Below are 13666 nucleotides of genomic sequence, written 5' to 3' on the forward strand. Positions count from 1 at the left end.
CTGTCCCGTCTGCACTTGTGTAACTGCTCTCTGAAGGAGCGGCCTGCAATCATGTTGCAGTGGCTGAATTGTTTCTGTTCCATGTGAAAGGTTGATCTTCTGACACTGTTCCCCTAGTTAGTCTACTTTGTGTTCGGTGAGAGATCCCACAAGCGTGTGTGACATTCTCACCCCCGATGTCTATATAGACCCCCGGCTTGTGCGGTTGTCATCATCTTTTGCTTTCCTGCTGCTGTCATGGCCCTGCTGAGAGTGTCATCGTACCGTAAGCTGTTTGAGGAGGAGCAGTGGAGCCAGGCTGCAGGACGCTGTGGAGTCCAGGCCCGCTCCGCTGCCAGGTCAGTGCTTTTAGATCTGAGAGCCTTACACATATTGCTGGTACATTTGAAATTAATGTATTGTAATCAGCATAGAGTTGCTATTTTGGCATTTCAAAGCATTCTTCCATATAAAAATGTATTGGCTAAACATCTACAAAATCAAGATTGTTGGCCGAGTAAAATTTTCATTTTGCTTTGTTTCTTAGAGAAATTATTTATGATTCACATCTGGAGTGGTTATCATTATTATTGTATGAAAAAGTTTTGGGTCAGTAAGTCTCTTATGCTCACCAATGCTGCTTTTATTTATTTAAAAAAAAAAAAACTCTAATATTGTGAAATATTACAATTTAAAAGCTGGTTTCTATTTGAATATATTTTCAGGAAAGTCATTCCTCTAGTCTTAGTGTCACATGATCTTTCAGAAATCATTCTAATATGCTGATTTGCTTCTCAAGAAACATTTCTTACTATCAATGTTGAAAGCAGTTGTGCTGCTTAGTATTTTTGTGGAAACCGTGATACAAGTTCTTCTTTCTAGGATTCTTTAAGCATTTATTTGAAATGTAATTTTTTTTTTCTTCGTCTCACTTTGACCAATTGAATGCAAAATGTTTTAATTAAAGTATAAATTAAAAACAAATAAACACTTACTGACCCTTAACTTTTGAACTGTGGTGTGTATATACTGTATATTTCTCAGTTTCCTAAAATATTTGACACTGATAAAATATTTACTCATTTAACTCTTTTTTTATTTTTATTTTTTATTGTTTTAACTGTACCATGTTGTCACACTAGGAGTTCTGTGTGAATGATTTGAATCATTTAAACTATGACTTCACTCTTTATTCTTTGAATTATAAATACACTGCATAAATGTGTTATTAGTTAAGCTCTTTTGTGTACTTCCTCTTTTCCTTTAATATTGTTTGCTTAGAAAATAAACATGCCATTTCAGACATTGGAAAGCTTTCAGTCTGTTTGACAGGGGTAGAGTGCCTGTGAGTGAATGTCCTGAGCTGGATTTTGCTGCAGCTCGTGCCCTAAACAAGGAGGGTGTGGCTCGATTTGTCAGTGAGCGCTCTGTCATCGCTGCCCTCAACGATCGCCTGGCCGGCCTCATCAATGTGGTGAGACATGAAAATGTTCACACTCACACCCAAGGTTCTGCTGGGTAACAACCAGCTGTGCTCATGCTGAATCTAATGGTCTCCCTGTGTGTGGCCCAATTATCATATTTCCATGATGATGTTTAATGGGGTCAGTCATTTGCCAGAGGGTGTGAAGAAAATCATATTAAGGCCATGAAGATGCTGTCACGGTGTCCTCTACTGCATAGTGTAATATGATACAACATTTTGAGCATAAGCCATTACTCGCATGTCCTCTACTCTCATACGTTACCTTATGTGTGGCTGAGGTAGGTTTGGTCTCTAGAGGAGGAGAATGAATCTCTCGAGGCTGAAATCATTGAGCTGGAAGAGAGACTAGAGTCAGAGCAGATCACCACCACCACCACCGTCAGCATCAGCAGCCCTGCCGACTACAGCCTGGAGGCTGTGATAGAGAGGCTACGGAAAGAAAAGGTACCACTCAGAAACTCTTGCCTGAGTGGTGATGGATATTTATGCTTTACTTGATAACATTACATTGATTTAAGCTGTGTGTGTTTTCTCCTCAAGTGTCAGTTTCTTTAACACAATCTATTCTGTTGATTCTTTCCTTGCTGCTTACTGGTTGTTTACCTCTTAGGAGGAGATTTTATGTAACACAGAGGAGCTGAAGGGTGAGCTGCGGTGTCTGCAGATGAAATATGATCAGGTGGTTGAGCACAAGACTCTCATCCTGCAAGAGCGAGAAGATGTTTCTTTGGTAATGAAAAATGCCATGAAAACTGCTGATGTTATTTGATATGTGATACACTGAGCCACATTTAAAGATAGATATAGAAAAATATACATTTTACATTAACAAGTTTTTCAAACAGAACATATCCAATCAAGTGTTAATTTACTATTATTTATATACTATTATAGAATATTTATATACTTTTGTCAAATATTTTGAATTAGCTTTTTTTTGTATATTTTCAGTTTTCATTTTAATTTACAATTACTAAAAACTATTTTTAAGTTTTAGTTAACAATAAGCTTAACCATAAACACTGATCCAATCAAAATATACAAAAGTTTTTTGTCTTAAATAAGAAAAGTGTATCCTTCATTTTATGATAGGATGGTTTCTCAAGTTTAAAATAAATGTCACATGCCTTGTTTGATATTTTGTTATCTAATGTAATGAAATTCATACATTAAGTGTGGCTTAAGTGTATCCAAATACTTTTTGGATGTCACAATGCAGTATTGAACAGTAAGTAGTCATTTAACAGATAAGCAAAACAGAAACTGAATCACCATGCCACCTCCCCACCAGATTCAAATCTCTGCATTCATAGTGTAGAATATATAACTTTAGTGAAATTCTACACTTTCCCCACCACTAGATGGCAGTGTTAGCCTGTGCTGTGGGTGGGGTGTTCTGACTCCAGTGGTGTTTGTGAAAGTCCCTGGAGTGGCACAGCACAGCTGCTGCTCCCAGATCCGCTCTGGAGAGTCCTGATTACAGGCCCCGCTGACTCCCGGCCAGCGGCCATTCTGAAACCCGAACTGCTTTCTGTAGAAACCACTCCGTCACCCCACAGATGTCAGAGCACATCTCCAGTAAAAGAGCAGATGTGGGAAAGCTTTCACCGTGCCTAATAATTCACTCATTCAGCCTCTCATATCTCGTAGATGCAACAGAGCAGGGCTTAGCGCTCAGGCTGGGCTGAGATGAGAATAAAACAGGAAGAGATCCAAAGAGGTAGTTATGATGGAGCCACAAGTATAATATAGTTGCAGTTGCAGAAGTTAATATACTTTAGAGATATAAGCATGACGTTCAATATACAGTTTTGTATTGTCACTAGTTTAATTTCACTAAACTGGTTTTAACAATAGCAGTGGTTATATGAAAAAAAACTGGCATGAGAATGTATGATTTTAAGCACCAGTGCTGCATCTGGCTGGAATGTGTCCACCGTAGTGAAGTTCAGCCCTACGGTGGTGTGGAATAGAGGAAGCAAATCGGCATCGAAATGCTGTCTAGACTCTCCCGTACTGGGCTTGTGTTCAAGCTGAGATAACGGGAACAACGGCCACTGTGCCAATTCTGGGCTCCGGGGAAGCTTGTGTGTGTGCTGTGCGCGTCCTCTGCCGCCCAGACCCATCGTCACACTGCAGCATTCACATGCAAATGCTTTCATTCTGAGTAATTGAATTCATCGCCAATTAATCAGGCACTTAAGATACCCAGATGAGCCAAATAAAATCGGGGACGTTAGGCTACGTACTGTATGTGGATCTCCTCTCCCCTGCATTGCAGTCTTTGCCAGGGCACAACCTGGTGGCACTGAGGATGCTCGTGATAGAAGATGTAGAGGGTAAGTGCATTGTGTTTGAATTGACCTTTATTTCCGCTTCTCCACTCAGGAGGTGGATGTAATTACCACTGACTGCCTAGCCCTTCGAGAGCAAGTGGCCATCTATGAGGAGCAGCTGGCCGCCATGGAGAGGCAGCACCAAATGGTAAGGCCTATGGTAAGGTAAGGTAATGCAGAATGTGTTAGAATTGTTGCAGAATTGTTACTTCTTATTTGAAATCGGAAAATTTTGGCACGGGCTTGTGGGGTTTTTGCTATTTAAGGTGTCTCCTCTGATCGTAAGGGGAACAGGTTTAGGGGAACGGAGACTGACAGGAAACACGGTTCCTCAAACACAGAATGAAAGAATGTAGTACACGGGGAGTCTGCGGGTACGCAATGGCTGGAAACAGGGAAATATCTGTTGACCTCCCTCTGGGACGTGCGGTATAACTCACTCCTTGCGTATGAAATGAAAACAGAAGTTCTTCTTGTTTTATTAACTGCTATTATTATCTTGATACATCTGCCGCTCTCTCATTATTCATGTTGACGAGAACAAGCTGAGACTCAGACTCAATCTCCTTTTCATGAACACTTCATTGGGGCCAGATTAATGAACAGCTGCCCTATCTTGCGCAGGCAGATATTGTTACCTGAGTAGAAACCAAAAGCCATGATATTGCGTTTGTTCACAGAGACTGGAGAACCTGAGTGAGCCCAGGCCTCTGGATGAAGGTTCTCCCGCTGTATCCATGCAGTTCCCAACCTTTGATATCACTCCAGCCATCATGGACATCAAGGAGTACTACAGCGAGCTGGCTGAGAGTCTCACGGTGAATTACACACCAGTATATACTCCAGTGGTCTATACAAGCTAAATTGACAGCTTTGGTGGCATTTAGCCTACTGTTCAAAAGTGTCGGTTCAGTAAGATTTTTTTTTATAAATTATTAAGAAATACATTATTTTATTCGACAAAGATGCATTAAATTGATTAAAAGTGACAGTAAAGACAGTTATAATGTTACAGAAGATTCCTATTTCAAATAAATGTTGTTCTTTTGAACTTTCTATTCATCAAAGAATCCTGAAAAAATTGTATCATGGTTTCCACAAAAAGAAGCATCACATCTATTTCTAACATTGATAATAATCAGAAATGTTTCTTGAACAGCAAATCATCATATTATAATGATTTCTGAAGAGATCATGTGACACTAAGACTGGAGTAATTTAGCTTTGCCATCACAGGAATAAATTGCAGTTCAAAATATATTAAAATAGAAAACTGTTAAATTGCAATAATATTTTACAATATTACTGTTTTACTTTATTTTTGATCAAATAAATGCAGCCTTGGTGTCGTCTTTCAGAAACATGAAAAATTCTTAAGACGCCAAACTTTTGAATGGTAGTTAATGTTGATTGCCATAGAAAATAATACAAAAATAGATTAATAGTTAGAGAAAGGCAGTTACAATAAAAGTAAATGAAATGTGCAATGTAATGTTAAAAAAGTCTAAATTCTACATTTTTGCAGTGGGACTATTATTTTATTTTATGTCAGTTATTTTATAATTGTTTTCTGCTGTAATCAACATTGTGCCACATGCTGTCAATTGAGTTTGTATCAACTTGAAACATTCATTTTGAAGGATCTGGTCCCACACTCTCAAAAAAATTACTATTCTGTGGGACAGAAAGGAGAAATGTAGCATAATGTTCATGCTGCTCTTTTCCATATTATGAAAGTGAATGGGGATGGACACTATCCAGCACTGAGAAGGAACAAAAAAGTTCAATATTCCCTATAAATGAGGACAGAATTGTCTTTTTGGGTGAACTAACCTCTTAACACAACTTGTGCTTGTGCTTGTATTTTCCTTCCTCTTTCACACTTTACTTCAGGGGCAGTTTTGTGGGACAGAGAGCTCTGTCCACATCTAGCACAGAGCACTATTGTCCCCTCTGTGTCGTTTGAGGAGTGAGGGCTCCCTAAAGGTCATCCTACAGCACCAGTGCCCTCTGACCCTGTTTGCCCCAGGAGTGGCTGCTCTTGACTGGGGTCGCGGTGGTAATCAGAGCTCTGGAGCCCTTCCCAGGCTCCTATGCAGAATGGGTCTGGAGAGGAGAAGAGAGCATTTCTACACCAGGACACTGGAGAGCCTCTATTGGCTCAACAGTCTTCTAGTGTGTGTTTGTGTGTGGGTGTAAGATAAGCAGGCCAATAACAACTCCTGCTAGTGTGCTAGTAGTCGTACATACACAAAAACCAGTTCGCACACACACAAACACATCCTTTACCACCATTCCCTGTTTTCATTTGGTCTGCTTTTCTATTCATTGCTCTCTCAGGTGGTCTCAGAACCATAAACTGGTGCTTTGTTTCATTAGCACCGCACAAGGTCCAATTGTCTCACTCACAATTGATATTGATTGGGATTTAGGGGGAACAGTAATTTGAGGCTGATTTTTGACTGGTTGCACCTGCTCACCTGATGGGCCTTCATTTGCTCTTCTTTCTTCTGGGAATAATCAGTGATTCATCTTCACTGCCTGCTCTCTATAGAACTCTGCTTCATGGGTGGTAACTCTTCTTTAGAGATGCAAGAAACCTGAATCTCTAAACCTTTCCTGCATTTTAGTTTGAGTCCGCTGCCGCCGTTGATGCTGCAGGAAAGGGGAAGGAGGAGCAGCTGGCTAGGTTGACTGGAGGGAAAGTGAAGGACATCTCCAAAGAGACTGACGTGAATGTCCTCAAGAACTTGGTGAGTGAGTTTCCTCTCAATGACACAATTGAGCTCTGACCCATCAAAAGACACTCCAGCACTCCAGACTGCCATTAAAATGGTTGCAAATGAGGCCTAAAACAAAACTTTTTTGACAATAATTAAAAATTTAGTTTACATTGTCTATAAAATGTATCCAGTTTAATGATATTGTCTCATTAAAGTGCACAACACTGTTTTCTGTAATAACAAACACTGTATGAGTTGCAATGAAATTATTTTTATGAATTATTATGAAATGTCTCGAACTCACTCTTGAGTTAGTAGTTCAAATCAGACCCACTCGGTGAATCGATCAGATAAGTTACTGAGTTCACAAAAGACTCCCTCACTGAACTGCTAGTCATTATTTCAGTGATGATAGATTCTAAATGAACTGGGAACAATGTAAAAACTTTTAAATATTTCTCTAAAAGTATCATTGGTGTTTCACAATGCCATGTCCTCAGTCAGACTGACAGCGGTGGAATAAAGGAAGAGGACTCCTGCTGCCCAGAGTGTTTATTCTAAGAGATTGAACCAGGAGGATGTGAGGAGTGTATAGTCTATAACAGTGTTTATCTCTCTCACCGTCTTCCATTATGAACAATACATTTCACAGTCTGCCAACGCACTCTCTCCCCCAATCATAAACTTCATAAACTTCACACATTCCTGCAGTGCCTCGGGAGACAGCAAATCGTACTGAGCCGTAGTAATAAAATCTCACCTGTCAGCCTCCCTCACCGGCATGAAGAGAAACTTTAGGTTGAAAAAGAAAAGAGGCAGGGAAGAAAAAAGTGACTGATGCATTAGCGTACAGGGAAATCATTCAGGATTTATGTTTGAAATGATTAGGAGCCGCTTGCTGACTTAGTTTGCATCCTGAAGAGCAAGGAAATCATTGGTCAGCCACAACTCACACCTTTACATTTGAGAAAACAATCAGGGTGGTTAGGTTCTAATTATTGTGGTTGTGGTCGTAGTCCCTCTCTTAAAATAAACCGACCGTCTCTAACCACACTGCTCACTCTCATAACACAGGATTCTGTTCGCTGATCAGTGATGGACAGTCTGAACTGCTTCATCTTGCTTCCTCCCTTCATACTACATTCTCTTTTAGTTTGCTCTCCTCATTTCTCCTCTATCAGTTGTGTTTCCTACAGTAGCTTGTGTCAGAAAGCTTTGCAGGTAGGATAAGGAGTAGGAAGGCATCAATGCACATTTGAATCCAGTTTTTATGGTTATGTCATCTCTACTAAAATGCCTTCAAACAGTCAGTTTTTGAAAGCAGCATAAATGTCTCCTTCACAGTCTATGATATCCAATTCCTTGTTAGCAGTTCAGTGGTTGGTGGAAAGAATAATGACATCTAAAAGAGCAGTTGATTTAATTTCCAGAGTGAAATATGCATTGTTGTCAATAAATATTTTTATTTAGGAAGCTCACTTGAATTTGTTTTAGATAATGACTTGACGAGTGATTGACGATTTAGATAATTGTGACCCTGGATCACAAAACCAGTCACAAGTCGCACGGGTGTATTTTTGGCAATGGCCAACAATACATTGTATGGGTCAAAATTATTGATTTTTCTTTTATTCCAAAAATCATTAGGCTATTAAGTAAAGATCACGTTCCATGAAGATATTTAGTAAATTTCCTACCGTAAATATATAAAACATTTATTTTTGTGAGTGGATGCAGCACAATCGCAAACATAAATGGACAACTTTAAAGGCGATTTTCTCAATGTTTCGAATCTCGGCCAAATATTGTCATATCATAACAAACCATACATTAATGGAAAGCTTATATATTCAGATTTCATGTGATCTCAATTTAAAAAAAATTGACCCATATTTTGTGGTCCAGGTTCACAATTGTGTTGTCTTGGAAGACTATTTGAAGGGTCATTGACAAATAAGTGTCTCGGGTAAAGAAAAGGAACAATCTTTTGAAATTCTAATTTTAAGGCAACCAACCAGACCGCCTTACTCTTAATCGAGACCCAAAGCAGAGTAACAACCACTTTCATCGGTTGACGTATCATCAGCTTGTTAATAACAGAGCTCGGAGCCTCCCAGGATCTACCTGAAAGAGAAACAGAGCGTGCAATCTCCATCCATCTCTGACAGCTGACTGTTTAACTTACCTGATTACAGTAATTACTCACAGCAGGGCCGCTCGTGCACAGAGGTGTGGCTGACAGTTCTCTGTGTTGTGTTTGTTGAAAGGTGAATATGCAAAGTGAAATGTCAACAGTTTTCAGACATGCTCGCACAATTACTAATTTAAGACCAAAATAGGCATTAATTACAACATCATGTTTTGTTAAGCACAGCTCTTTGTTGTTATACATTGTGTATCAGCATCTTCATGTTTATGCACAGTGTCTTTGGACATACAATTTTTGTCCACATTGCAGTCATCAAAACAATGAAATAAATAGAATTATTGAAATTGCATGGTGACAAATCAAAACTATCCTTCAAATTGTATAAATCACAGCTCTGCACACTCTGGACAATCACACCAACTTCACATGATGCCATCTAAGGTGCTTTTTAAAGGGTATTGAAGGACCTCTCATATATGCTGGACACTTACTGGATGGTTTTCCTCTTTGGTGCAAATGCATACATTGATACATTATTTTAAGCATAAGCATTTAGATTAAAATGCTATTAAAGATCAGAAATACACATTCAGTCAGCTTTGCCCAAATGTTTGACTGGTGCTGTATATGTGTAATTGTAGATTGCAGAGCTGCAGAAAGAGGTGGCAGAGCTGGAGAAGCGTGAAGATGAGTTGGAGGCTGAAATAGAATCCAAGAAAGCCAAATACCTGGAGGAGATAGAAGAGCTGGAGGTACAAGCACTCGCTGTTCATATTTTTCTGCAGCAGCTCTCAGCATCTCACCAGTGTGTTGTTTCTGTCCAGAATTACATTTGTCAGCTGGAGGACGAGGAGGCTGATCTTCAGTTCCAGATGAAGGATCAAAGTGGGGACTATGAAGAACTGCTAAATCAGAAGATGAATCTAGACATTGAGATTGCTGCTTACAGGTGATACATGTTATCATCACTATCACTATTGCTCATACATGATACACTACCTTTGAAAGGTTTGGGGTTGGTACAATTTTTTTTAATGTTTTTAAAAGAAGTCTCTTATGCTCACCAAGACGCATTTATTTGATCTAAAACAGCAATATTGTGAAATATTATTATAATTATAATTTATTCCATTGATGGCAAAGCTGAATTTCCAGCAGCCATTACTCCAGTCTTCAGCGTTACATTATCCTTCACAAAGCTGAAAACAGTTTAATATATTTGTGAAAACCGTGATACAGTTTTTTAGGATTCTAGTTCGAAAGAACAGCTTTTATTTGAAATGGAAACATTTTTATAACGTTACAAATGCTTTTACTGTCACTTTTGAAAACGTAATTAATAAAAAGGAAAAAAATGTAAATCTTACTTACCCCAAACTTTGGAATGGTAGTGTAAATCTTGCAGCTTGTTGCAGAGAGGTGTGCTGTAACTTTTCTAAGTGATCAGACTGAAGATTTTACCCTGGTGGTTGATAAAATGGACAAACCAGAGTATCATAGATGTTTGAGGGTGGGCTCTTTTAGACATGAATCACTAAACAACAACTTAAACCAACCTTAGCAAAAGCCCTGTCAATCAACCCTAGCATTGTGACCGTTTTTAGTATAAAACAGTATTAGTATAAAATGTTAAATATGACAATAATGGAGGTAAGACCAAAAATAAATTGAAAGAAAGAAAATAAAAATAAATCATAAAATATAAACAATAATAATCCCCGCTCTTTTAAATGCATTTTTACAGGTAATAAAGGATATATGTGTTAAATTATGTCATTGCACTGCAGAGTAAATGACTGTGACACAATGAACTATTCCTGAGGCCAAGATGGGTCACAGGAAGCGCATCCCCTTACAGTCGCAGAAAGCATGAAGTAATTTCCTTCTTCCCTAAACGCGTGTCTTTTCATGGCATCACCGGATTGGGATGTGTGTGGCATGATGACGCATGCACAAGGCATCCCTTGAAATGCCCCTAAAATAGAGGTTCCTGGCCTTTGAGGTTCAGGAAGCGACCAACTTACAAACAAAGGCTCATTAAAATGGACAGAGGGAGCTGGTTTTGTCTTAGTCGACAGGCCATGCAGCTGTTATCCTAACTCTGTGCCTTCTGCATATGTACATCATTTTTATCAATTATAAACTAGATTTATATTACAGCTGCTTTCTCTTCCTTCATGAATAAGAGATGAAGGCTTGGCTTGTATGTTCTTGCAGACTTTAGAGAGCTGTCTGCTCGACAAACCCCTAATGACACCATGCTGCCTTCTCAATTGCCATTTGGCTTGGGAAAAATCCCAAATGCAGTTTTTGCCAAATGCCGAGCATCTCTGATGCCACATTCAGCATCATTATCAGTTCAAAACAGTACAGACTGCACATCATTCATTCCAGCATCTGTGCCGGCCTCTCGACAGACATTTTACCATGGTATACAGTTGCTTAAGATTATCCTTAGATCAGGGCTACATTGAACCCTGTGACACTATATGTTTCCATCCAAAGCTGCGAATTTAACTTTTATTACAGAAAACATTTGTAAATAAAGCACCTTTCCATCCCATCTGTTCAAGAGAACAAAACCGTCACTTCCTGGGAAAGTGGTGCAAAATATCTGTAATAAAAAGGGAAGTTGCTGCAATTAGAGAAGCCACTGTGGCTCTTTTTTCCAACATCATAAATGACTTGCGTCTCAGAACATGCAGACAAAATGCGATAAACACTGTCATGTTACCTTGCCTTCTGGTGCCTGGTGTTTGGGAACGCAATTGTTTGAGACGCTTCTGAGAGGGAGTTGAACCAAATCATTCTGATGACAGACTTTGGTCCAGGCATTTCAGAATTCAAACCAACATTTTAGATGCTGTGCAATGCGATTGGTCCACTGGTTAGTCCAGTTACCCAATCACATTCTCTGTTGAGGCAAAATCGAAAAGTTTTGTTTTGTTAATGTGAGGGATTTATTCGGGAAATGTGTTTTCATCGTAGTTTGTGCGCATGTTTTCTTGTCAGATAAAAAAATCTATCCGCCTCAATTGAGCGCAAAACTTTTTATATAGGCATTTTTAGAATTGATGTGTATCTTGGCATTTCCATTCAGTGTTTTTTTATGCAGTATCCCAAAATGTGCATAAAATAGGTGGATGGAAAAAGCTACTGAGATTCTGGTTAGTTAGCAGTGAAATAGTTACCCTAACCTTTCACTAGTGCAGATGAAAGGGGGGAAGCTCAAGCTACGGTTTGGGTTAAATAAATGCTGACTGATTTGTTGTATTTTCCCTGCTCCAGGGGTTTGGTTGAAGAAGAGGTGGAGAGACTGAGCTGCTTGTAAGATGCAAGAATGTGATGCTCTTCTCTGGACTGAAGCAAACACAAAGAAACGCTAAAACCACATACAGTTCAACCCTTAACAATGAGTCTCACAAATCAGGATAGTAAAGAAAACAGCTGTCAGACACACTTAACCTTCTGAGCAGATGTAAAGCTTCACTGACAGATGAACTTCAGGGAGTGTGTGCAAGCTCATTGATAACGGGTCAGTGGCAGGTAACCCGGGGTCTTCAAGAAGCAGAAGTGGGAGTGTTGGGGGATTTTCAGCACAGGAATCTTCTACTTCTACTTTCATCACTGATAACTGAACATACATGCACTATACTGTCAAAAAGTTTGAGATAAGTAAGATTTATTTTTAAAGAAATCAATACTTCTGTTCAGCAGGGATGCATTAAATTGAACAAAAGTGACAGTAAAAGGCATTTGTAAGCTTACAAAACATTTTATTTTAAAAAATGCTGTTCTTTTGAACATTCCATTCAACATAGAATTTTGAAAAATATTATCATAGTTTCCATAAAAATATTACGCAACTTAACTTTTCAACATTGATAATAATAAAAACTGTTTCTTGATCAGCAAATTATCTTATTAAAATGATTTCTGAAGGATTGCTTGACACTGAAGACTGGATTAATGACGCATCACATGAATAAATGACATGTTAAAAGATATATATTGAAACACAAAGCAGTTATTTTTAATTGTTATAATATTTCACAATTCACAGTTTTTACTGTATTTTGATTAAATAAATGCAGCTTTGGTAAGCAGAAGAGGCTTTTTCAACAACAACAAAAAAATCTTACCAACCCCAAACTTTTGAATGGTAGTATACGTTCATGTTTCATTCACACTAGAGTTGTATCACTCTGCAGATAGAGCCTGATGACAGACACTTTACCTTTAACCTTTCCTGTTCTGTCAAAAGCTGTCATGTGTACTTAAACAGATGAAGATTGTAGCTTGACTCCACAAAAACTTTTGATTGGATAAAACATACATATTGACAGATAAGGTAACTAAAATTCACGAATAACTCTAGTACTCCACATTTTTCATTGACTTGTTGGACTTTTTGCTTGTCCCTTATGATCTGCAGCTAGTTTTTAATTAAACATACTGACTCTCTTCTGTGCAACAGCGTTTAAATAAATATTTGCCTTTAAAAAAATCATTCAGTCTTTTTTCTTCTGAACTCTAAGGTGAGTAAATTTCACTTTTTATGGGAGTGTTTTCTGCCGACATGGACTTGAAAGAGACCGCAATCGTCCTTCTGTCAGTCAAGTGCCGTATCGTTTCACCACCTTTGAAGTCTTGGAGAGGAGCGCTGTGGAGTTTTACCCAGCAAGCCCTTCAATCTTCATACTGACCCTCACTTGTAAGCGCCCTCTGCTATTAACCCTATCAGAGGCTTGTTATCTGTGCATTTAAGATGAAAAATGCAGCTAATAATGGATTAGATAAGATTATCCAGGACCCGTAAATTCCTGTTGAATTGAAGCCCATCCGTAAGGGCTGCGGTGTGGCTGAACTGACCTGTGCAGCCAAACTGACTCCTTTAATTCTGTGGATATGAAACATGGCCAGCAGGAGAGGAAGTCACTCTGTCTTTGGGGCCCTTATTTTCACTGCTGAGGTACTTAGTCATTCTTGTTGC

The 13666-nt window shown here is 38.8% G+C and overlaps 1 protein-coding gene across 1 annotated transcript; it reads left to right on the forward strand.

Annotated features, from left to right (window-relative positions):
• The first annotated feature begins 26 nt into the window (after positions 1 to 26).
• vimr2 (vimentin-related 2) lies at positions 27 to 13183 on the forward strand. The gene is made up of 10 exons (XM_082177980.1): positions 27 to 338; positions 1312 to 1453; positions 1748 to 1909; positions 2076 to 2195; positions 3854 to 3949; positions 4482 to 4619; positions 6432 to 6554; positions 9315 to 9425; positions 9498 to 9622; positions 11962 to 13183. Exons 1-10 carry the CDS (start codon positions 238 to 240, stop codon positions 12002 to 12004), a joined length of 1161 nt encoding a protein of 386 aa, XP_082034106.1. The 5' UTR covers positions 27 to 237; the 3' UTR covers positions 12005 to 13183.
• Positions 13184 to 13666: the final 483 nt, after the last annotated feature.

The sequence above is a fragment of the Leuciscus leuciscus genome (genome assembly GCF_965113295.1).
Source record: "Leuciscus leuciscus genome assembly, chromosome: 8".
Classification (NCBI taxonomy): Eukaryota; Metazoa; Chordata; class Actinopteri; order Cypriniformes; family Leuciscidae; genus Leuciscus; species Leuciscus leuciscus.

Bases quoted from the DNA above. Each gene is read 5' to 3' on its own strand.
- vimr2 (XM_082177980.1), top strand. From the start codon at position 238: ATGGCCCTGCTGAGAGTGTCATCGTACCGTAAGCTGTTTGAGGAGGAG. The intron at 4,620-6,431 runs GTGAATTACACA...CCTGCATTTTAG, and splicing joins AGCTGGCTGAGAGTCTCACG to TTTGAGTCCGCTGCCGCCGT. The intron at 6,555-9,314 runs GTGAGTGAGTTT...GTGTAATTGTAG, and splicing joins TGAATGTCCTCAAGAACTTG to ATTGCAGAGCTGCAGAAAGA.